This window comes from Dermacentor albipictus, chromosome 3, assembly GCF_038994185.2.
Source record: "Dermacentor albipictus isolate Rhodes 1998 colony chromosome 3, USDA_Dalb.pri_finalv2, whole genome shotgun sequence".
NCBI lineage: Eukaryota > Metazoa > Arthropoda > Arachnida > Ixodida > Ixodidae > Dermacentor > Dermacentor albipictus.
The window spans coordinates 59179515-59204135 of NC_091823.1; the positions used below are offsets into that span (position 1 = coordinate 59179515).

A 24621-nucleotide genomic window follows, 5' to 3' on the forward strand; every position below is an offset into this window, starting at 1 on the left:
GGGTTAAATTAAGGAGTTCTTTTACTGGAGTAGAATATCTTGAATATCGTTTTAAAAAGATGAATTGTAAGGTCATGGCGCCGCCACAATGACCTTACAATTCATCTTTTTAAAACGATATTCAAGATATTCTACTCCAGTAAAAGAACTCCTTAATTTAACCCGCTAAGTACCCTCTGGAATAATTTTATTGCCACACTCGACGAGGGCTCATTTCTCGTAGTAATATTAGATTCTAACCTCAAGTATGGAAATCCCATAGCGTACACTAAACGAAACTTTGTGTATGTCATAAGAGCCCGACAATATTTAACGCGACATTTTACCACGTCGATCATTTTAAATTATACTTCACTTTTATTCTTAGCCATCTTAATCACTCATCTAATCAACGGGAGAGACCTATCCAATTCACCTGACACCGCTACAATACATACAGAACCAAGCTATTAGAGTAAATTAAGTAAATTATGGGGTCTTATGTGCTGAAACCACGATCTGATTATGAGGCATGCCATAGTGGGGGACTCCGGAATGATTTAAACCACCTCGGGTTCTTTAATGTGCACCTAAATCTAACTACACGGGTGCTTTCGCATTTCACACCCATTGAAATGCGGCCGCGATGGCCAGGATTTGATGCCGCGATCTCGTGCTTACCAGCCAAACACAATAGCCACTAAGCAACCACGGCGGGTAAAAGCTATTAGAGTACTAACATCCAATACACATCGTTCCAGAGTTTCACATCTACTTCAAAGCTTCAGCATACGCTCTAAGCAAAATTTAGTCCAGTTTGATCTCACGCTTCTGTTTTTCGAATCTATAAATTAGTTCATCTCATCCAATATTTTTCCAGATACTTGGTAGTTGTTAACCGAAGCAGATTCGCTTCTGCTGGGAGTTCTTGTTACCCTGATGCACTCGAGTTAAGCAAGACATACCACTCACTTTACTACATTAGCATTGTGTAATCGTCTCCCATTGCTGGAACCCTTGGTATGGCTACAGCTACCATCCAGCCTTTCCCGCGGCGAAATAACCTTGCTGTGCCGCTTGTGGCTGGGTGTGGCATTCACGAACGCTTACTCCTATCGTATCGGAATGACAGAGAGCGCGATGTGAGACTCCTGTAGGCACGAGGAAACCATCCAGCACTTATTGTATATCTCTCCTCGCCACGACGTGCAGTGCCCCTCTCTCCGGACAACTTTAAACCGACTGGACTCGAGACCGTTCTCTGAGTTATAGATACTCGGACTGTGGCCACAACCGTCAGTGGCGCAAAAAGCAACTGGTGCACTAGTACAGTACTTGAAGTGCACCGGTTTGAGATCACGCCTATAGTATCTCTGTGCATCCTCTCACATGCTCTCAGTGCACACGCTCTTCCTCTTTCTATTCCCCATTTCTCTTACCCGCCGTGTAGGGTAGCAAACCGGACGCCCATCTGGTTGACATTCCTGCCTTTCCTTTCCTGGCTTTCTCTCTCTCTCTCTCTTCCATCACACCTTAAACATCCTTCTTCATCAGTAATTTTCAAAAAGTAGTTGCTATGATTTCCGATCAATATCTAACATCAAATTCTTACTGCGCATATGTTTTTTATTGTATTGGCCCTTTTTTCACCCCTGTTCTTTCTTCCTAAATATTTGACCCGACATTTTTAAATGTATGTGCTGTCGTACTCCACAATTATTGATTATATAACTTCCTGACAGGAGGTTCCCATGCATTCTTGTGCTCTGGGACCCCGTACTGTAAGTTTATCGGTGTAAGTTTATCGAACCTCGCGTGCACTTGTTTGAGGCACCGAAAGGCGCGTCTCTCTCTTTCCCGCCCGAGGCTCTCAACCATCCCCCTCAACCTCGCTACCCTCCGAGGCAAACTTGTCCAAGATGGTCAGGCAGCGTTTCTCTGTTTCCTTTCCATCATCACTCGTGACCTAGATGCACTCACACGGGAATGTCAGCGAGCGCGTGTACGCGCGTTTGCATTTGCTTGCATGCACGAATGCGCGCGCGCATTAAATGACGTTTGTTTTTGTGCTTGAGCAATTGGACACATTCTTCGTCGCCTTCCTTTGCCTTTCTTTGTTTAACGATGCGGTTTGTGCTTCGGGGGGCCGAGTGACTCGAGGCAGTCGCGGCCAACGCTCTCGGCATCCTCTGCCTGTTTGCACCCAATGAGTGCCCCTCAATGCCCCCTCGAGAAGCGCCCGATGCGGCTTGCGTCTTTTTTGCACTTCGAGCTCAAGGTCGCGTAGTGGCGAGTGACGAAGGTTGAGAGGGCGGTGTTTTTTTGTATACGTCGCATAGTGCTCTTGTTTTTGTTTTGTTTTTTGGCAGGAAAGCGCTGCAGAACAAATGGGAGATGGAGCGGCCTGTATCAGGTTACTTTCGTGCAACGTGCACGGCCACAACCCTACTTTTGTAAACGGAGAAAGAAGAAGACGGAGAGGAGCGCCTTGGGCGACTTTGCACACCGCATGTAAAGGAAAATGAGGAACAAGAAAGAATTGGAGGGACGACTGGCTTGCTGTTTCCAAGTGGGAAATATGCAGACAGATTTCACGACACGCGGTGCTTTTGAGACGTGGCGGAGCGGAACCATTCTTCGCCGAGTCATGCCCACTCCTTGTATTTGTGCACTTGAGTCGTTTTTTGTGCTTATCTGGCCACGTAGACAACATCGGTGTTAGGAGTGGGCTTCTTACAATAATCTTTCTCAAATGTTAAAATTTTTCACAGAACAGCAAAAGCAATCACCTGAAGCTTTCTAAAAAAATAAACAAAGAAATAATAAATAAAAAAAGAAGGTAGTCGTATTGTCTCCGTAAAGAGGTTTTTCGTCAACGAGGCAATGCTACTCGAATTGTCTCAATCAGTGTAAAAAAAAAATAAAAAAATGAGAGCGAGAAAATTAGGAAGTTTTCACCAGAGTCATTTCATAGGTTTCTCGATTGGTAACACCTTCACTGTAACCATCCGGTGGCATCGTGATTAAGAAAGATCGTGTGACAATCTACCTCGAAATTATTTCTTAAAGAAGACAGTATCCCACCAGCGCTGAATTGCTCATACAGTATTCTAAAAGCGTCACTAAAAGGAACTCTGGCGCCAGCGTCTATGGGAGTTTCAATCAAGTATGGCGGCTCAGCTAGACTGGGAATGATGGACAGTGCATATGTTTGACTAAACTGCGTCCCTGTGTCTTCAAACGGCTGTGTAACTTGGTAGAAGTGGGTCATATTAAGCAAAATATTGCGTCATAATTGAAAGAATTCGTGATGAAAGTGATGGACAGTGCATATGTTTGACTAAACTGCGTCCCTGTGTCTTCAAACGGCTTTGTAACTTGGTAGAAGTGGGTCATATTAAGCAAAATATTGCGTCATAATTGAAAGAATTCGCAATGACTAAGCATGCACGAATCGCTTGCTGTGCCTAGAAAACTATGAATGCTCGGAAAATTTTACGTATATAGCGCGTAATAAATAACTTCACAAGAAGGCTTGAAGCCACAAGCACGGAGATCAGTCAAATCCATCTATGCACTGACCATCATTTCTACGGTAGCAGAACAATCGTAGCTCCAGCGTTCCCTGCAGTAAACTTTGTAGGAAACTCTGTAGAATTATCCTCCTCCAAGGGGTGTCGACTTACCCTAAGAGAACTCAAATGGCGCCACTGCGTCGTTCTAATACAAGCGAGCATGAATATGCGAGAAATAAAGCGTACGTACCCATTTGATTTCCGTACAGTGCGTGGTACTTCTGTCTGTTGAGGAATGGGGTGATGTGGCCACTAGACATATAACATGCTTCCACGCTAAGTCTACATACGTGCGCTGCTAATATGATCAGCACATTTGTTTCGCTCTTAGGCTTTGTGTAGCTTTTCAATGGTGCGCAGGAGACGTTGGCATAATGCGCGATGCTGGCCACTCCTGATCGCTTAGCTAAGCGATGCTTTAGCAAATAAAGGCCGCGGTAAGAGAAGTAATAAAACAAAATGTAACTAAAGGTCGCGGTGCAGTAACGAATAGTTCACAGGAGTCCAGACACAGTTCAGGTGGCCTTCGTGGAAAGATGACACTGCATCAGTGGAACTAAGTAAGGTATGGTGTATGCAAAACGTGCTCTTGTTGTTATCCGCAATTCATGAGACAGAAGAAGAATAAAATAAACTTTATTAAAAAGTATGGTCCGGTGGTTTTGAGTGTGGTGGCTGCAGGTGTGTGCGTGTGTGCGTGTGTGCGTGTGTGTGTGTGTGTGTGTGTGTGTGCGTGTGTGTGTGTGTGTGTGTGTGTGTGTGTGTGTGTGTGTGTGTGTGTGTGTGTGTGTGTGTGTGTGTTTTCGTGAGTCCAAGGACTTCGAGTCGCCACCTGAGGCCACCACAATCAAAACCACCAGACCATTCTTTTTAATAAAGTTTATTTTATTCTGCTTCTGTGTCATGAATTGAGGATAACATCTTTATATATATATATATATATATATATATATATATATATATATATATATATATATATATATATATATATATATATATATATATATATGCTGAGGTGCTAATTGGCATGCTTTTGCACTTCTATTTTTGATGAGGGCTAGAATATTTCCCCGTGAGAGCAACGTTCGGTCCGGAGCGAGTAGTTTCTCGCCTAGGTTATCCTTCTTTTGTTTTTGAAGAGAGTGATTAAGGCGGTGCAACAAGGCGTGCTCAATATCTCTTTCCGTGGTATACGTAAATGCCACCTGCCATCGGATCGGTCATCAACGAGGCGGTCATCTCATTTTCACGCTGCTCTCTGTGTGAAGGTGGGTGCGCCTGAGTGGCGGCCAGCGAAGAAAGGACTAAGTTGTGTGAATACGGGCCTTAATCAGAGTTTATGATCAGTTTGACTGTGTAATTGTCAATATATGTATTTCTCGTTTGTGTTTTTGTCTGATCAATGTGCACGCCATATCTTTGACCCTACAGCTGGAATAGCATGCCCTGCCGTCAGCCAAGCAAGAGTCTCCAGCTCTCGTTTAGGATAGTATACATCTCTCTCTCCCTCTTTCTCATCTTTCTTACGGGCCCTGATTCTGAGCTATAGCCGGCCAAAGTCTCGGATCAGCCTATATTCGGCATAGAAAACCTATTAACGTACACAGTGCCTAGAAGTCGTCTATGTATTACTCTTTTAATAGGCCGGATCACCGTAATAGTGGGGAATGTTAACTTGCACTTTCTGACCGGCTCCCCTGTAGATCTGAGCTCGCAGGGTATACGCTTGTCGCTCAGTGTTGAAAACCAACAGCCGGCACCAGGACAATCCATTTTCAGTCCAAGGCATAGTCGGCCAGATCAAATTGCAATCTTCGCGGCAACTAAGCCCTTAATCGCATGGTATGCGTAGTGTTTGGAACATCTGGGGACCAAGCGGCCCAGGTAAATTGTGTTATAAGCTGGCGTACGGCCGTGACGTCAACGCGTTACGTGACCGTGTTTCATTAAATTCACCTAATGACGTATGCATACCAGTCACCACACGCTGCAGTGATCGCGTTTCGTTGTTGTTTCCAGCCAATTGCGCATGAGCAATTTATTCAGCGCTCACTTCATTAGGCGAAATCGCGTACTGCACCAACATGAAGTGGCTCTAATAGCGGTAGCTCACGTCGATGCTAATGAATGCTTCGCGGCGGGCGCGAGGGATTTGCCGAATAATACGGTTTCCCGTTCCGCTTACATCCGTCGTGTAATGACTCGCCGTGCCCACGACGGCTGCGTTGTTCGAAAGTGCCGCCAAGCATCCGTCCTTGGGCGGTTGAGAAATGCTGCAACGAGGTGGAGCCGATAGAGCGGCATTGACATCAGACGACATGGCTTCGCCATGCCTTTCCATTGTGTCAGCTGCGTCTATTGTGTCCCAGCGAGACGCGCCGCTTACAACGGGCGCCGCAACTTCCTCCAGTTTCTCTCATTTGTCTCCGAGGTCGTGCTTTTCTCCCCCATATATTCTTTTGTTCGACAGTGTGCTTGTTCGTCTTTGAAGAGGACCCATGCCGACATCCCTGGATCAACCTGCAGGGTTATAGTGGCTCCAAGTCGATCCCGACATTGTCAATTGATTCAGCTGAGCTATAGAAGACAAAACATTAGGTGTGAGTAGACGGGCATTCAGGGTCGTAGCCCGAATGTCAATACGAGAAAGAGATGCCGAAAAGAACTCATTGTAATCTTCAGGGTTGAAATGCAACCCATAGGATAGAAAAAAAAGTTTTTTCTTTTAGTTCTCCCAGCATACGCTCTATTCTAGAGGCAGTCATTTTATAGGTTTAACCATTGTTCACGTTATATTACTGTGATAACTGACACTCACTCCGTGGGGTAACGTGCTGCTGAAATCGAAGTGGGTCATGCACCTAAACGAATCGAAATATTCGAGGACCAAGGAGCTTTAACTGAAACCTGAACCAGCCTGCTTGAACATAGTTTGGCAATTATTACTAGCCACAAGCAGGGGTGCCACAAGATTTCTATGAAGGATGCAACAGCTGCCATGATTTTGAGTGTGGCTATAAGTCAGTCGCAATGCCGGAGAACTTATTCTACCGATGTGCCCTCAATCGATGAAGAATGCTTGATGAACCTCTCTTTGTGAACACTCGTGCAGTTGTAGATTCACGCGAAACAGTAAGATTATCAAACAAACGCGAAACACGACATAGTTTAGGAGGCGCAAGCAAGACTGTGCTTGCTATAACGTTACACCACCGATGGCTTTAATGTCGTCTGTCAGCAAAGGACGCATAACTCATTTTCAATAGCGGAAAATTTTGCTGCACATTCATGTTTACCTCGTGCGAGTTCCCAGTGTTAACGGTTATCCTCATCCGTCATTTATAACCACAAAGAAATATGTGAGTTGCGTAAAAAAAGGAACGTGAATCTGAAGTAAAACGCGCAACGTTTGCCTTTCCAGTGTGGTCGAAGGCTTTCATTTGTCCACAGTCTTGTTTGGAGTGATGAATCGATGGGCTGCAATGGAAATAAATCAATATCTGCGTGCTGCTGACCGGTTTGAGAGACAATGCTCGTGACCAATGGAAGTAATATATGATGCATGTGCAACACAGTATTCAGTCCGGAACTTTGAACCAATAGCAGAGGCTGTGTTATTACTTTTTATTTGCTATGAAACCAGAAGTTTAGACGATGGCATATCCACAATCTTGCGTAACTGAACGTCAGGAAGAGCGTGCGATCGTCCGTTACATGCCGCGATACAGAGAAGTGCGTTGCCCTGCTAAGCACGAGATTGCGGGTTTTATTCCTGGCAGCGGCGGTATATATTTCCATGCAGGTGACATAGAAAAACGCTCCTGTACTTAGGTTTGGGTGCCCGTTAAAGAACCCCAGGTGGCCAACAAATGCGGAGGCCCCACTAGGGCGTGCCGCATAATCTCATCGTGGTTTTGGTACGCAAGACGGCAGAAGTTGGGCTCTTAAGCGTCGTCAACAGTACAATTCGGAAGTCAAGTTCGATAAACCTATAGACAATGCCTCGCTTTATGAATAAGATTTTTTCTGCATCTATCTTGCGTGGTAACACGTCTTTTTCACCAAGGCATTCTTGGATGTCCCAGGGCCTTATGCGTCGAGCATACTACGTCAGGCAAATAAAATAAAAAGAAATTATGGAGACAAAAAAAAAATATGCGCGGACACCTAAGCATTTATGAGTTGTGAATGCGAACCCCAGTAGGTGTACCCAGCCAATGGGAATATCGGTGTCCAGACAACAGACGCCGGCTGTCAAAGCGAAGCTTCCTATGTCTCACCGATTCGTCCGCGGGTGCCGAAAACGCACTGCAGGAAAGCCGACTTACACATCTGCCTAGTTTGCATTCGCAGTTGTACCAATAAGAGCAATGGGGATAATGTCATGCTCTCGACCAACGGGAAAACGCCACGTCACCCAGACGAACTGAATATATCTGCATTGCCATTACGGGCGTGACGCAGTGTGTTCTCGGCCGTCACCACGGGTAAGCCGCACGTGCACCGCACGGCAGAGGAAGATGCTTCCGTACGCGAACGTAAGCGCGATCGGGCCCGTAAGGCCGATCCCGTGCATCGGCAACGGCATGCAGAAGCCATGCGTATCGCCAGCGAGTCGACGCGGAACCACTTGAACAGTTACGTCTCTTCGGGTGGTTCAGCGTCGAGTGGCTGGCGTTTGGCCGCGTTCCCCCGGTTGCGGAACTCGGGATCAGCGCGGCGACGACGATTGGCTTCCGTCTCGTTGGTGCGCGCGCTTGGATCGGCTTGTCGATGGATGCGCATGGCTTCTGCATGCCATTGTCGGTACACGGGATCGTATCGTGTCAGATGCCCGAGACCGTTCATAAATCACACGGCGCTATGCAACTTGACGAAATGTGTCTTCATTCAACTTCAACGTTCTAAGCATATAATCTTAAGCAAGCAAACAAATCACATATGCATAGCATCGGGCCGCTATAGCATTTCTTCGGTTCGTTGCATGGTCGTCGGCTTCGGACTTCGATTCAGTTTGCATTAGGGGAAAGCTTCATATTCAACGGTCTTTATGAAAGGGTCCGATTTTTTTTTCGCTCAATGGGTCATTTGATGCTTTCTCATAAAAAAGACGGTTCCGTAAATAAAGAGCGCTGCTCTAGAACAGCCGTATTCGAGGTCAGCACATATTAAGGACAAGGTTTAAGAACGAAAAAGAACAAAAAACAAGAATATATTTTCTGTTACATGCTTATATTACCTGCGGCGACGGAACAATGAGTGATTAGCGTCGACAGCAAGTGGGTGAACAGAATATGTTTTTTTTTTCTTTTGGGTAGACGTCACGGGGTACGGAATCGCCAGGCAAGAAGCGAGTGTCTTCGCTTGCTTTCGCAACGGAATAGAAAGGAAGAAAAAGACGCCCTCAATTGGTTTGAACGCATACGCGGAGACAAGATTGCAGACAGCAGGTTGTCAACGGCAAAAGGAAATGCAACAATGACTGATGAAAACGTGTGTATTCATAAAAAGCACAACATTACAGCAAACGTCTATGTACAGTAGTTGGCTGCCAGGTGATAAAACAAGAGACATGATGAAATCGCAGACACGCCACGCACAATTGTTGAAAGACGCATGACCGCGACACACAAAACACGCAAGAGCCGCTATATCACAGCTTCTGCAGCAACTGCACTGTCATACTTTGCCATGAATTAAAAAAAGGGGGGCAGCGAACTAGAAATGTTTTACTACGTACGTGAAATGAAGGTGAACGTGCAATATGAATAAATGAAAAAAAAAACGAAACATTACTTTCAGCTAAGGTTGCAAGTTCGGCTTGTTGACGCGTGATTTTAAATGCCATTTGCGTGGCGCATCTAGCACGGGACAAAAGGACATTATTGCCCTGCGTATGTGTATCTGTGTCCTTACGTCTCGTCTCAGATGCGCTGCGCGAATCACATTTAATGTTTCAGTCCACGCAGGATGAGTTCGTTGATCTCTAACTGCCCGGCAGGCAATAGATGGAACACCCAACAGGCACACGACCACCATCCACCATGTGGTAACACACATAACTACGATGAGCGACAATACGCCGTGCGACAGTGCGCTTTGCGTCGGTCCATAAGTACAGCCGCCCTGATTTTTAATAATATAGCGCGAGCGTCGACTGAACTGCTGGTGAGCGCCTTATAACGGCGATAAGCGTGCAACAAGGCGAGAGTTCGCGCACTCGCCTTGTTGCCTTGTTGCACTCGCCTTGTTGAACGCTTATCGCCGTTATAAGGCGCTCACCAGCAGTTCAGTCGACGCTCGCGCTATATTATTAAAAATCAGGGCGGCTGTACAACCTTCGCACGTCCGTAGCTGTAGGTCCGATTAGTTTCGCCGCCCTAGAATAATCAGTAGAGCTCGCCACGTTTTGACAAACGCTGGAAAATAAATAGACGCTTCCGGTCAGCTGGTGGACACCACAATGATAACGATTCAGTCCCGCAAGGCGCCCATTGTCAGTCCCGACGACGTCGCGAACGTTGAAGATGCTCGTGACATCGTTGGCACTCACTCCGAACATTTCACTGCCCACGCTTTTTTTTCCCCCGCAATCTAATGGGTGCGTATCTTGGCTTCCCTCTTCTTAAGTCCAGCACCGTTGCAGCAGCCATTTACGTGACCGTTGCCGTTCGCGACGGCACCGTTGGTGAGTACTCTCCTTCCATTCGTCGTTGGCTGCTCGCCTTCCTTGGCCGGCACGGTGGCCCGCGAAGTGGCCTCGTAGTTGCCGCAGAAAAAATGCACTTCGCCCTTTCTTGTTCTCACGTAGGTGTGAATGTAAAAGTTGACAAACAGCACCAGGAAGAAGCAGCATTGTGACGCGGCAAGGTAGGTCAGGAAGCGCGGGTATCCGCAGTCCTTGAACAGGGGCACGCAGACGAAAGCGATGAAGACGGCGAACTGGACGATCTGCATGGTGGTGATGTACTTCTTCCACCACAGGTACTTCTGCACGGAGGGTCCCAGGGCGGACAGGAAGTAGTAGGTGTACATGACGATGTGGATGAACGAGTTTATACAGACGCCCATGATGCCCTGGCCGTCGGCGCCGAACGTGATGAAGAGCCAGCCATTCCAGACGACCAGGCTGTGGTGGACGACGTGTAGGAACGAAATGTGGCTATACTTCTTGCGCAGAAGGAAGAAGAGCGTGTCGGCGAAGTCCAGGATTCGCACCATGAAGTACCACCAGCAGTAGGACACGATGGTGATCGACCCGGGGTCTTTGAAGTCGATACCCTGGCACAGCCAGCTGTAACCACCGCCCAAGTACGAGTGCGAAAGGAACTTGTAGAAGAAGAACACGTTGAGCGCCACCATGCAGGCGTTGTAAGCCATGATGACGCGCTTGAGGTCGTAGGCCTTGCGGTCCTCCATGAACCGGGGCCCCCACACCTTGACCACGTACAGGTAACCGGCGATAAGGGTCAGCACCATCGTTGGGTTGCCGATCAACGGAAAGTCCTTAGTGCGGGGGTCGGCGTGCGACTTGAGCAGTTCCACCAGGTCCATGACAAGGCTGGCCATTGCGGAACTAGAAAGAAAGGAAATGCATATTCTACTTTAGCGCTTCAGTAACCAAGCGCTCCGGTTCAGAAGCTTCTTTTCCTTAGCAACATAATTCTTAATAAAAATCAGGCAAAAAAAAGAAGCAAAAATGCTCGAAGCCTGCGATAAAGCCATTCAGCAGTAAAAGGTCAAACACTCATTACATCGAACAAGGGTAGGGGAAGCGGCACTTGGCAAATAAAAAAAATCGCGACATATACCAATTATTTTTTTCTGAAATGTAGACAGACAGGTAACACCAACTGAACCTTTGGAGGTGAAAGGCCACCCAACTACATGCAATACCAAAAGTTTCAATGAATTGCCGCGAAGAGAACACCCTGGAAACTTTTCAGGCAATATACGAAGTACTATAAGGCTGCTCTCCGCAAGACAGTCGCAATGCACCTGTGTTCCCCTTTTATGCACTATGGCCTAAATGACAATCGGTCAGCGGCAGTTGGCCGCAAAACAAGAAACGAACCTTTAAGCGCTATTGCGGTTGACGAGCCCGAGGACGCGCAGGCGATCACTGAATTGCATGGCTGCGTTACGTGCTCGCCTTGGTGCGAGAGCGAAGTGCGGCCCCTGCTGTCGATTCAAGTATGCCAGTTCCTTCGTTTTCCTCTTGCAACGAGGTACTTTGTCTGAATGTGGTGCGAGGTGCCACTACGACAGGCACCGGGCAGATCAGTGGATTCTACAATGGAAGCCCCGATTCCAGATAGCACCGTAACGCCAGTGACATTGTAGCGCATGTGCAGGGATGAAAGTGACCCGACTATCTGTTTTTGTTCGCTCGTGTTCTCTAATCGTGTCCAGCTTTTTCGCAGTGCCCCCAGTATTCACGCAGATATGTATCAGCAAGCTTAGCTTACAACCATTCCGGTTATATTGCCGTGTGTGCCTTCCACGAACTTGGCCCGCTTCGTAAGCTTGAAAAGGCGATTTCACAAAAATTCCTAAATAAGCTTTTTTTTTTATCAGTGCATTGGGGGTAGTTGTGCATATGACCCCGCGCGTCAATGGCGTAGAAAGCCACGAAAACGTTGTTGCAGTACCTCACGTCGACAGGTCTTGGCGACCGTTTGTGGACTGCGTGCGCACATTCAAATGTGCGCGGAAGTGTTCTCTCTTTCTCTCACTTTTCATCAGTATATCCCCTTCCCTCAGCGGAGGGTAGCAAACCAGACGTGTGTCTGGTTATGTTCTCTGCCTTTTCTGTCTTCTCTTTCTCTCTCTATCTCTCTCTTTGGAGGCAATCAGTATTTAATGCACCAACAGTTTCCGTAAATCTTGAAAATCGTACTCAAATCGTACGCAAATCGTTTCCGTAATCTTGAAAATCGTACGGTTATGAATATCTCATTCGAGATATTCATAACCGAAGTTCAACGCTGAATTCAGGCAATATCGAAACTTAGCGCGCTGCGAGGGCACGAAATTAGCCCCGTTATCACATCAGACGGAAACGCCCCTTGTCGAAAAGAGCGACGAAGTTCGAATTACTGCACTCGTCGCACACACTCATACGGCAGGTTCTGCCTCTAACAGTAGACACATTAATTCCCATTTACAAGATACTTACTTCATTTTACCTTATTTTCATTTAAAAATGAAGAAAAGATTGGGAAGAGTTTCTTTTTTTTTTTGACTGCCTGATTCATGGCCGATGCCCCAGAGTGGGTAGCGACATTTCACTAAGGAACAAGGAACACTAAGGAACACTAAGAACGTTCTGCCTGGCTAGCATCCGGCCCAACGTGCCGTATCAGTAATTGCCGCGTCATGCAATCCTTCAAACTTTTCCACATGTTCGTCGCGGGGTATTTCTATCCGAAGTAATAGCGGGGTGATGCCGGTTCACTTTCAATTCGTTGTTGAATATCTCGAATTAGGCGCCACCTTCAAAATTAAAAAAAAAATGCAGGTGCATAAAAACTTGACTCTCTCTCTCTCTCTCTAAATAAATATATATATATATATATATATATATATATATATATATATATATATATATATATATATATATATAACCTAGAGAAAGACCCTCCACAACTTGATAATGCAATTACATCGCTTTTCTCGTATCCGAGCCATTATTAACAGACTATCTATTACATCGCGAACTGAACTTGGTGCCGAGCAGTCTTCCGTGAAATGCCTCACGGACGCAACAAACATTCCGGGGGCTTCCTGGTGCGGCTTGTCGAGGCCAGCCGCGGTTATTGGCGCATGATTGGCGCAAGTGCCTTCGGCAGTTTATTCTTTGGTGAATTGTCACCGATCAGCTGCCACGGTCCTGGGAATGCTACAGCGCTATAAGCGAATGTTCAGCCAAAGCCCCGGCTGGACAGAAGATTCAAGTGTTGCAGGAATTGCGCGGTAATTACGTGCCGCTTAGAAGCTCGCTTCTTTGGGAGGAAATGAAACTGTGTTTTTAGTGCATTTATCGGTGTTTCACGTGTTAACGCTTTCAAAATAACCGCGCTGTCGTGTAGGAGGAGTGTCCCAGGAAAACACCTGTGTTATCTGACACTTTCCTGAGCTGAACACCGAACAGCTGAGATTAAAAAAGATAAAAAACAGAGAGCAACTGAATATCGCCTAACAAGCCACAAAGCGCGGAAAAAGATAATTGACAGGCATCATCAGATGGACGTCGCGGTATGCTCAAGGCAGCCAGCGGTAGCGGCGAATTTTCGTAAATGACAGGAAAGGACGCCGACAGGAAAATGCGCAGGCAAATTGAATGCTGACGGAAAGTCTGGCTGGCTGGAGAACCTTCTGCTTATTGGGTCATTTTTGACGCAGTCGTGTATATATCTCTGATAAGATTACACTTGTTGCGGTTCGTAACCATCTCCTCGCGGATGAACTTAAAATACATCTCGGCAAATATACAGCAATAGGGAAACAGAAAACAAAACACCTGTGGAGCCTCGGAGCCGCGTCTCAATCATCTCGCCGTGAAGTCAATTCACAAAACATCGCATCATTTTTTACGATGTACAGCGAACGCCGCCGGCAGAACGATGCCTTCAATTCAATTAGAGTATGGATGGCAGCCTAATTCAATGAAGTTGACGGTCGCCGAAAAAAAAAAGAAGAAAATTTTGGGGAAGGGGGCGGAGGGTGTCGGGGGTCCTTTTTAAAAAGGAATAGGATACACTGCCCATGCGACCGGCTGGCTTATCGACAAGAAAAAAAAAGAAAACGCCTAAGCGCACGCTGGCCGCGGGTCGTCAGCGTATGTACGTTGTTTTCCAAATTCAAACTAGCCGCAGATAATTTCACCACCATCGCCGTGAAAACATGTTTGTGAAGTCAACGTAATTAGCACATTCTTTGCGTAAGGTGACGTACAATAGTTTATGTTACCAAAGAACTCTAGTTTGTCCATAACTGCTTCCGCAGCTGTTAGGTAGCAACGTCTGGTGGCGCAAAATTGATACTGAAGAGACCGAAATATTCACTGCTGGTGTAAAGCGTTGGTAGCGACGCAATCTTTCACGTACCGTACTTTTATTATTTGTTGACGACGATAACACTGACGCGGGACAAAATGAACACTGCAGTTGGTCAAAACACCAGAAGAAGTCGCCACCAGCTTTGCTACTGCCGTCCGTGGTTACAGGAACCCGGTAATCCGCTAACGTTAAGAAGTTCCTGACAGACTAAAACACTCTACTGAATTTACAAATTTGAGAGTTTTGGTTTTGCGGTAAACATACGATTATTTACAGAATACTGCGGTAAAAGAGCCCTGGACTGCCGTAGCAACGCTGGTGGCGACATCTTGCTGTGCTTTGTCCTACTATAACGCGTTTGAAATGTTTTCGTGTAACATGAGTGCTGTGGGCGAATACTATATAAAAAAGAAACCGAATGTACGGTTAATGATTAGGTTGCTCGTGCCTTTGGCCTCCTTGAAGACCTTGCGTTCAGGGAGAGCCGGGGCAAAGTCAACGTATCCGCAATCGATTAGCAAGAGGCGACTGAAAGTTCCCAACAGGCGTTCAGAAACTCTTTGATGATGGGAATTCTGCGCGCTATACTTTTCTTTTCTTTCTTCTCTCTCTCTCTCTCTCTCTCTCTCTCTCTATATATATATATATATATATATATATATATATATATATATATATATATATATATATATATATATAAGTTCATAAGGGCACACTCACAGCATCCACCCATCCATCCATCCGTCCTCATGTAATGGTATACGTTTTCGCAGAAGCTCCACCTTTTCAACACCCTGCGGTTCTTTAAAAGCGCACCTAAAATGCGCGAGCGTTTTTGCATTTCGTCTCCTTAAGCCCAGACCACACGTACGCTCGCGAACGCGCGCAAGCTCGCGTCCGCGCGCCTAGCGCCTTGAGCGCCTCGCGAGTAATGGCGGTTTGCATCCACAAAGACGCGCGACAGCGCGCGCTCACTGGGCTCACTCACAGACGCCTTGGTAGGCACCGCTTCGTACTTTGTTATCGATAGTGTTTCGAAATGCTTCGATATCTATAAACTTAATTCTTATATTTTTATAGCTGCTAGATCAGCGCATAAAGGAAAGAAGAACCACTTTCTTGCATGATATAAATCTGCTTCACGGAGAGTTGAACGTTCCGCGCCGTAGGTGCGTAGCCAGGCGCGCAGACGCGAGGCAACCCAAGCGCGCGATAACAGGGAGGAGCTGTTCCCCGCGCTCACGCCGCGTTTCGACGCGTACGAGCCATGTCGCACCATCTGCGCATGCGTGGGCGCGTGAACGCGAGCTTGCGCGCGTCCGCAAGCGTACGTGTGGTCCGGGCTTTAGAGATGTAACCGCCCCGGCAGGGAATCGAAACCCCCGCCACTAAACCCCTGCGGCGGGTGCAGGGTGCGGTCGCTTCACCTTATGCATGCCACGTGCACACACTGTTCCTAAAGCTGCATTATTCCGCGCCAGGGTGGTCGCTGTGGAACCCTGTCAAGTTGCGCCATCTTGCCAGCTTTCCTCGGTGTAAACTGAAGTCATGCTCTCAAAGAGAAAAACAGCGCACACAATAGCCTGGCTCCAACTCAGAATGATGCGCGTTGAGAGACGGGAAACCATCATAGAGACTGTATTCCGTAGATCAAACCAGAGACGACACGCTCGTTAACGATGAATTATGATTTCAGTTATCCAGTCTTATTGCTTTGCGTATTTCACAATGGCTGGGCAGGGCGATATATTAGCCATCCTCGAGGGTAGGGTAGCAAACGGTATCCTAGTTTTTTTCGTCTGAAGCTACGCTTTTTTTTTTCGTCTCGCTATGTCAAAACTTCCTATTGACGACAGCTCGCGAGCTTCAAATGGTGCTACTTTCTCTGGACTATTTATGATCTTCCATTGCAGAGTCGAGGAGATTGAAACAAAACGACTTTCCAAGGCAAGCGATGGAAACCTGCTAATATTCTTATTTATATGCTTTAAACGCAGGATTGAAACCTTCAAGGACAAACAGCAGACAGTAGTTACTTTACAAATTTATTTTTGTGGTCTTAAACATTGGGTTTCCAGCTCTAAGACAGTAATATTCTTAGCGCAAGAAATATCAATAAATATAATTATAAACAAAAGTGAAACAGTCAGTTAAGGGCTTTTGATATGGTATTTTGTTTTTCAGAAAGGCATTGAAGGAAAAAATTGACCGATGACTACGCTTCTTGGTAATGCCATCTTTGAGCGCAGCTGCTGCCTTATTTCAACAACAGGCAACCGTACACAGAACACGCAGTGCCGAACGGAGGCGGTTCTGCGTTTCGGATTGGGCAGCACACACTGCGATCCGACGCTATCGAGCCGGCGCTGCGGCGACGCGCCATCCAGCCATATTATTGCTGGTCACCACCGCGGAGAAGGGGGGGGGGAGTAATATTAGCAATTATTATTTAATGTTTCTTCCGAGGTGGGATGACAAAACGGGTGGAGAACAGGAGTATTGAGTAGAGGTCACATATTCATTCACTCACAAACAGGCCTCCATATGGCCGCACAAGGTTGGGGTGGAAAGTAGAAGTAAGGGGACGAAACGCTATAACTGTCTTCCGAGTCAACTCATCGGCACTGCACCAGGTAAGGGGCAAGAGTGGAGGCTGGAGAAGGACAGCCAGGCGCAAGCACTGCCAGAGGCGACAAATGGCACCGAGGAACGTGCCCCGTAAAAGGAGGAAGCGAAAGACATGGCTGAGAGTCGTACAGCTACGCGATGGTGAGATAGAGGAGCGGGGAGCCGTGGATCACGCGCGAGGCGGCAAGGAGCGCCTGCCACCGGCACCGCGGCAGTGCCGCGACAGCGGCAGAAGGTACGGTGAGGGCGGAGTAGACGATAGCGGCGAGAGCCATGGCAACGGCGCTGCGCGGATGAAGAGAGCGAGAGGATAGGCAAGAACACGTGATCCGGCTTTGGAGGACATCATCATCATCAGCAGCAGCAGCACCAGCAGCAGCAGCCTCCATAGCTACGCCCACTGCAGGGCACTACAATTGAAGACTGACATTGAAGACTTACCAAGTGTCGGTTCCTGTACCAAGTGAAAGGGGAATTTAGGTTGCTTGTTCTGTCTGTAGATCGGACTCTCCTGAGATGCAAGAAGCAAAAATACGTAACACGTCAGAACGATCTGTACCGGCTCACTATGGTTATTACCACGAACCATCCACAGCAACATAACAGTGAATCGAAGTTAGTACAGGGAGCAAGCTGCAGAACGCAGAGAAATGAATTATCCGAGACCGTCCATACCTCAATGTTTACACAGCAGTCCCTGTGCAACAGAACAGATCAATTCCTTTTGCTATGGCTGCGTTCTTTTTAGAGTGTTATTTTTAGTACACGCAGCAAAGGAGTAGGCAACAGCTCCTTGCATACATTTAGTAATAATAACACATTTTCTTCATTATTAGTTGTCGAATATGGGAAGCGGGGCCACAGAACGGGCTGGCTATGCCAAAATATTACCTAAGAAAAAGAACAATGAAAAGAAAAGGTTATGAACTTGCAAGAATGTTTCAAAGGCTTATGACAAAATAATAAAGCATTAACAAAGCAGTGAAAGTGAAGTGGAAAAAAAGATTAATGTTGAGAGTATCGATGGCCAAAATCGCGATAGCCAGCGCCTAAAACTGAGTCGATGAGAACTCGATTCGGTGTTCAATCAAATTAGCAATAGACAAATCGAAAGATGAACCCATTTCAGTGATTCTTTTGGCGCAGAACTGACTTATTGTGACCTCAACAGGGAGAGAGAAAGATAGAGACAGTGGGAGAGAGACTTAACAAAACTTCCCAACCACTTTGGGAGGCGCGCAACGCGCGTTCACAACTTCACATCCTGCAACAAGTGTTCTGCCCTTCGAAATCACGCAAATGCATACCTAAACGATTACTTCTTCATATGAATTACCCTTAAACAACCATGTAGCTTAGCATCAACGAAAGACAAGCCTGGCATTCTACTACACGTGAGATGGTGAGGCATTAAAATACCGCAGAGCTCTCGCAGCGGACGCCGTTGTTAACATGAATGTGCTTGCTTGCTTACTACGGCGTTTATCCACTGTGGGGGATTTGCCATGCCGCAGGTGGTTAGACGGAGGAAGGGAGACAAAACTTAGGCAAGAAAGTATGGTGCCGGGCAAAGTGTAAATTCTACCAAAAAAATGGCTGTGGCTTAGGTAAGGTTAAGCCCAGGATGCGAAGCATACTAGCCTTTATTTTAGTTGTTGAACCACTGTTTAGCCTGGTGAACTGCTGTTGCTTGGCTATATTTGGTTCGGCTAGACGAAGAAACAACTCATGCATTACTTCTTCGCCTTCAAGAGTGGAACGCGACAGCGTTCCCGTCGACCTGCCAAGGGGTGTAAGACAATGGGCTACAGGGCAGCGACTACGCGCCCCGCATTGGACGCGGTGAGCGTCGAGCAAAGCAGCGTTCGGCGCGGCAACGAAATGTGCGCCTGAGCAAGAGACGCACGCCTTAGAAACAGCGCGTTTCTAAGGCAACACCGCATTCACTAGAGGCGCTTTTGTACCGCTTTGAAGCGTTGTACTCGTGGCTCAGTGGTAGCGTCTCCGTCCCACACTCCGGAGACCCTGGTTCGATTCCCACCCAGCCCGTCTTGCAAGAGTTGAGCCAAAGCCACTTCTCCTCTGTCGTGACGTCACGGTGTCACGTGATTTCATGGTCACCGCCGCGCCTGAGGAGCTGGGTTGAGCCCTCGTAATATGCTTCGCATAAAAAAAATAGTAACGTGGACTAACTTTAGAGAACAGGGCTTCAAAAGAAAACGTGCCCTTTACAAAAAGATAGAAATTCGGAGATATTAAAATGAATGGTCCTTTCGTTGCGCGTGCACACAACGTCGTGTTCGCCCGCCATAATATTGAATGTCGTGGCTTCCGAAGTACGTGCATAGATGCCTCCGTTCTCAGAGTTTAGCGTGGCGTCCGAAACCTCACACAGATTATCGAACCTGAATGCTGCACGATAGCCCAGTGGTTGTTGCACGTCCAGTCCAAGTGCGCATTTACATGTGGCATAGACTGACTGGCCGAAAACGCCGTGCTTCTGCTGCGCGAAGCTAGTTTCTTTCCGAAACATTGACAGAAAGAGAAAAAAAAATGCGCAGAAGCCATTGACGATGATCGTCAATGTGATCGAATAGCCGAACGCTTCAATAAAGAGATTTGTTTATTAACTGAGTGAGGCGCTTGAAGGCGTATATTTGTTTTAGCGAGAATATTTAGGTGGCATTTCGTGTTTGATTGCGTAATTCCGCAGTGAACAGAGCCGCATGCGTGTCTCAGAGCATCGTATAATTTAGCATACGCCGAAAAACGCCACTCGCAAATCAAAGAAAACGCGCGCCCCTTTGCATCGGCTGTCAAAGTCCGACGACCGAGCACGAGAACGAGCGAAAGTGCCAGAGAAAGAACGAGGAATCAAACAATAATTCCCAAGGTCAAATGCAGGCGGCAGAAGCACTTTTCCTTCCATTTTATAGGGTTATCTTGCAAGGCTGTCTTTCTCGAGCTTTTTCTTCTCTCTTGAGCTTTTGATAGTCTCACTTTTGTAATCATTATACCATTAAGGTTTGAAAGTGCCGAGAACGCAGGAGAGCATGAGGTGAGCTCTAACGGTGAGGTGAGCTCTGGACAAAAGGTAAAAATGAAAAAAAGGGAAAGACGGCTCAGGATAACGCGTGCAGTAATCAAATAGTCGTTTTCGTCAAAACGAAAAACAAGGGAGGGGAAAGTGGGATCGTTGTGTTTGAATTACCGCATGCGGTCGGTATCAGATCGAGAGGGCGTAATGGAACACTAAAAACCGAGCAAGCTGTTTTGGGACTCCTAAAGCTATTACATACGAGCGGTTGGGTCTGTGTTTACCGACGTTGCGCATTTGGATCATTGACTTAGGAACAAATTATTCCCTATCTGCAAGGTTTTCTGTTGAAGGAAGGGCTTCCATTCTAGCTCCGGTTTGATAAAGAAAAAAAAATATTTTTCTTTTTGCTTCTCCCCAGCTATCAACGCACTTCTCAAGCTACAACACCAAGAAAGGAAAAAAAAAATCACCCCATAAAGCAGAAGCTCGATCCAGCGTTTTATGTGAAATTTCATAGATGCAACGAGATCACAGAAACAAGTTGGTTCGGGCGCAATGCGCAAATTGATACGCGAACAAAAAGAAAAACGTGAAAGTTAAAAAGAGTGAAGAGAAAGAACTGAAGGAGCTTAAAATAACATGAACTAACATAACATGTGCTAAAAATAAAGAAAATAAAAATAAAAGTGTGTTAAGGCACGCGCGTTACGGTACTTACGGTACTGCTCGACTCTCGTATCCACCACTTAGCGCAATCCGCACCAGGCGACGAGTGGAACAGGAAAACAGAAGTGAGAACTCCGCGTAGGATGCTCCGAACCGCCGGTCAGATCAGCACATGCGGTGGTCCCCGCTCAGTACCGGCCGGCCCAAAACACCCGTCCCAGTAAAGAACTCGGCTTTATATATTACGCGCCCAGGTTTTCCGATCGGTTTGTTCCGGTCTGCCTTGAGCGACTGATGCCGGCCGAGAAAGTGCGATCGCTATTTATGCTCCGGATACTAGAGGGTCCCGCCGCAGCCGCTGCTGCGTCTGCTACCATCCGGAGGACGTGGAGGGGAGTTTGTTGCGGGGTGAGGAGGGGGCACGCGCGCACGCCGTCGCAGCACTCCACAACCGCGGTTTCGCTGAAGCCGGTGAAGGCAGCGCTGGAAAGGAGGAAAGAAGTCGCGCGAGTGAGAAGCAGCCTCCGTCGCCGCAAAGAAAGAGAGAGAGTGAGAGAGATCAGGCGAAGTGGTGAAAGGGCGAGAGCTGCGCCACAAGGCAGGTAGCTAAGCCGAGCGTGCGGCATTGACTCGCATTGACAAGCTTCACGCGAAGATGTGCTCTTTCTTCCCACCCGGGTCCTCCCGTCGTCCCTCGCCTTTTGTTGTGTTCCTCGGCGTTTTGTGGGTGACGCGTCAAAAGTCGCCACACGGCGGTCACGGATGCACTGCACGCGATGCCAATGCAAATGCGGTGACAGTGGTGGTAGAGCAGCAACGTTAACAACGCGATCGTAGTTGAGACAAAAAAGTACAATAGCAAAAAGCTCAGTGTCCTTCCACTCTGTGAAGAAGGATGACCAGCGAAGCTGTGTATGTGGGCCCACTGCACTTCCACTGCGGGCCGGCCCGGCATTGCACTATCTTCGGGATCGGCCCACGCATGGGGAGGGCTTAACACTTGCGTCCCCTCCGCCGTTGTCGGCGCGGCATTGCACTTTGTTCGGGATCTTTTTTCTACACGCGGATACAATAGTGGGGAAAGTAGCCTTTGACAGCTTGGCTGTAAAAGCTTATTCAGCTGTGTAAGGAGAAGCCACTTGCGGGGCCGGTGATCGCGAATCGGGGAGCAACACAAGGCTATAAAGGGTGTTTCACGTAACTTGAGCCAACCTTTAAATTATGCAAATACCACGTAGCTGTCGCGCAACTGGCCACCCGAGGCATTTGCGTGTATTCGCAGGCTTCTTTCACGCTCGGTTTTTATGTAGCACGTATTCAGCAACAGAAAGCTGTATCGGGAGTTTTTCACGTTACTGTACAATTTTCACATTGACACTTTTAATCTAATTATAATAATTGAGAATTACAGTAATTAATTAAGGTTATCTAATTATCCAGAAACAAACAATAATCTCAGTATCTCCAAGCGACGACAAACAACATTACCTTGGTTTTGTCCAGTATAGCATTTGCATATTCTTTATGTTTGGCTCAAGTAAAGTGAAACACCCTGTATAGTGACGGAGAAGGACCACAAACGCAACAAAAAGTGTGAGTTAAGAATGTTACTGTCGTTGCAACGGGACACTAAACAAGGAATCTCAAACCCTCGTCAGGCACGGAGTCGCGCGTAACTTTAACAGCTCCCGGCAGACCTCGCTGGTCATTGTGGAAGGGGCTCGAACGCTCGAAATAATTGACCTTGTTTGTCCTGTATTTGATAACCTTGGTACAAACAGGCGAATAATGGCATCGTCAACGATCCTGGCGCAACTCAGAAAGGAAAATAGAAAAAGAAAACTATATATAATGTGTGTGTGTGTGTGTGTGTGCGCGTGTGCGTGTGCGTGTGTGTGTGTGTGTGTGTGCGTGCGTGTGTGCGTGCGTGCGTGCGTGCGTGTGTGCGTGCGTGCGTGCGTGCGTGCGTGCGTGTGTGTGTGTGTGTGTGTGTGTGTGTGTGTGTGTGTGTGTGTGTGTGTGTGTGTGTTTGTGTCCTCGCAAGCGGCACGGTACGCAGTGCGGTTGACGAGTGGCGTCGTGGAAGGATCAGTGTTTGCCTGAGTGGGCCCCGCAGGTCCCATAAACAACGGCACGAAGCGGTGCGTTCACCGCGGCAGTGCGCAAAGCAAGAAAAGAGCGCGTCCTTCGAGCGAAGCGCATGCGTCTCCTCTCCGTGAATGACGGGCTCGCGAGTTGCCTCGGAGGAGAAGCCAGCTGGCTACCTGTTGACTGCCAAGAGGTACAGAAGGCCCGACAAACAGTGGCTCCGAGGAGGCAACGCATATTTGCTGCATTCGTTGAATGAACTGAAAACTGCGTTCGCATTAACGGTACACATGGCCCGCTTGATAACTAGCTCAGCGGTTACGACGTACGGCGTGCTGACCATGACGTCGCGGGTTTGTCATTTCGGCCACAGCCGTCGTATCCTGATGGGGGCCGAGTGCAAATCCTTCATGCACTAAGATTCAGGCTGGTGTTTAAGAACTCCACGCAGTAGAAATTTATTTGTAAGCATCTACTGTACACGGCATCCTTCGTAGCCTACGATGCAGCTTTTCACGCAAAATCGATCGCCCAATCAGTCAATGGTCATTTTTCACTGTTTCTCGCAACATGTCAAACTCGCATGTGAGCCAGGCTTCCTCGAACCACCCTCGCGTGGGGTGCCCGCCTTAGCGGCGCGCTGGTGTTGCCCGTTTGCGACCAGACTGCCGAATGGCATTCACTGGTTTTCGAGACATGCACATGCAGCGTTCCGTAGACTAGGTGCCCGACTAACCTACGGGTGCGTCGTTAGGTAGGAGCTCCCTCTATAACGTTGACTGCTTGTTTTAGCAAAAATTTTAAAAAATAACATAAAGTAAGAAAGAACAATAGAGACACGAGATCACCGTGAACATTTTAAAAGCAGATCCTCACAGGAAGTTTTATAAGGCCATGATAGGTTTGCGTTTGATTCTAGACTGACCTCTTCGTTGCCAAAGGTCATACGAGTGATATGACAGGCAAAAAAGCGAGTCAGGCTAGCTGTTAGACGTTCAGAATGGACATACCTTGAAGCGCACGAGCACGCACTTAAAAGTAGAAGAGAATTAGAAAAGTAGAACGTAGAATTAGAAGTGGAAAAGTAGAACTCACAATTTTAGCCACTTATATTTGCGCCCGAGAAAATCGCGAGTGAACCGGTGTCCAGGCATTTTCCGTTCTACTTTTGCGTGTGCGTGTGCCGGTGCGCTTCGAGATACGTCCAATAAATTCCAACTCCAGAGCAGATCAAATTTTGCAGTGATGCACCGACAGGGTACTTTTTGGGCGCCACCGCGCGAATATCGCAAGTCATTATTTCTGACGAAATTTGCAGCGCTCGAATTCAATTTTACTTGCTGGGATAGCACCAACCTTGTTGCAAATACGGCAATCGCTGTACCACAATTGCATCTGAAAGAACACGTACGAGTACAACGTGTCACACGGCATCTTGTCTGCTTCGCGCACGGAGCGTGTGCGCGTCAGGGTTGTCGAAGAGCGCTTCAACACATTGCGTTGTTTCGCAAGCTTAGTGCCCACAGAAATAGTTCGCGTGTACGTGCGTGTGTGTGTTTAGGTTTATTTCTTCCTTTTTTTATCC

At 47.3% G+C, this 24621-nt stretch overlaps 1 protein-coding gene across 4 annotated transcripts; it reads right to left on the reverse strand.

Moving 5' to 3' along the window:
- Positions 1-9033: 9033 nt before the first annotated feature.
- LOC135898747 (very long chain fatty acid elongase 7-like) lies at positions 9034-21245 on the reverse strand. Of its 4 annotated transcripts, XM_065427876.1 has the most exons (3): positions 21001-21244; positions 17684-17753; positions 9034-11130 (listed from the first exon to the last, which is right to left on the reverse strand). In XM_065427876.1, exon 3 carries the CDS (start codon positions 11121-11123, stop codon positions 10149-10151), a length of 975 nt encoding a protein of 324 aa, XP_065283948.1. In that variant the 5' UTR covers positions 11124-11130; positions 17684-17753; positions 21001-21244; the 3' UTR covers positions 9034-10148. The 4 variants fall into 4 exon arrangements, with proteins under 4 accessions (XP_065283948.1, XP_065283949.1, XP_065283947.1 ...); XM_065427877.1 differs by lacking the exon at positions 17684-17753 and having other exon boundaries at positions 21001-21245; XM_065427875.1 differs by lacking the exons at positions 17684-17753; positions 21001-21244 and adding an exon at positions 11629-11892.
- Positions 21246-24621: the final 3376 nt, after the last annotated feature.

What these genes read in the sequence shown, in the direction of transcription:
- LOC135898747 (XM_065427877.1), bottom strand. Translation starts at nt 11,123, where the DNA reads ATGGCCAGCCTTGTCATGGACCTGGTGGAACTGCTCAAGTCGCACGCC.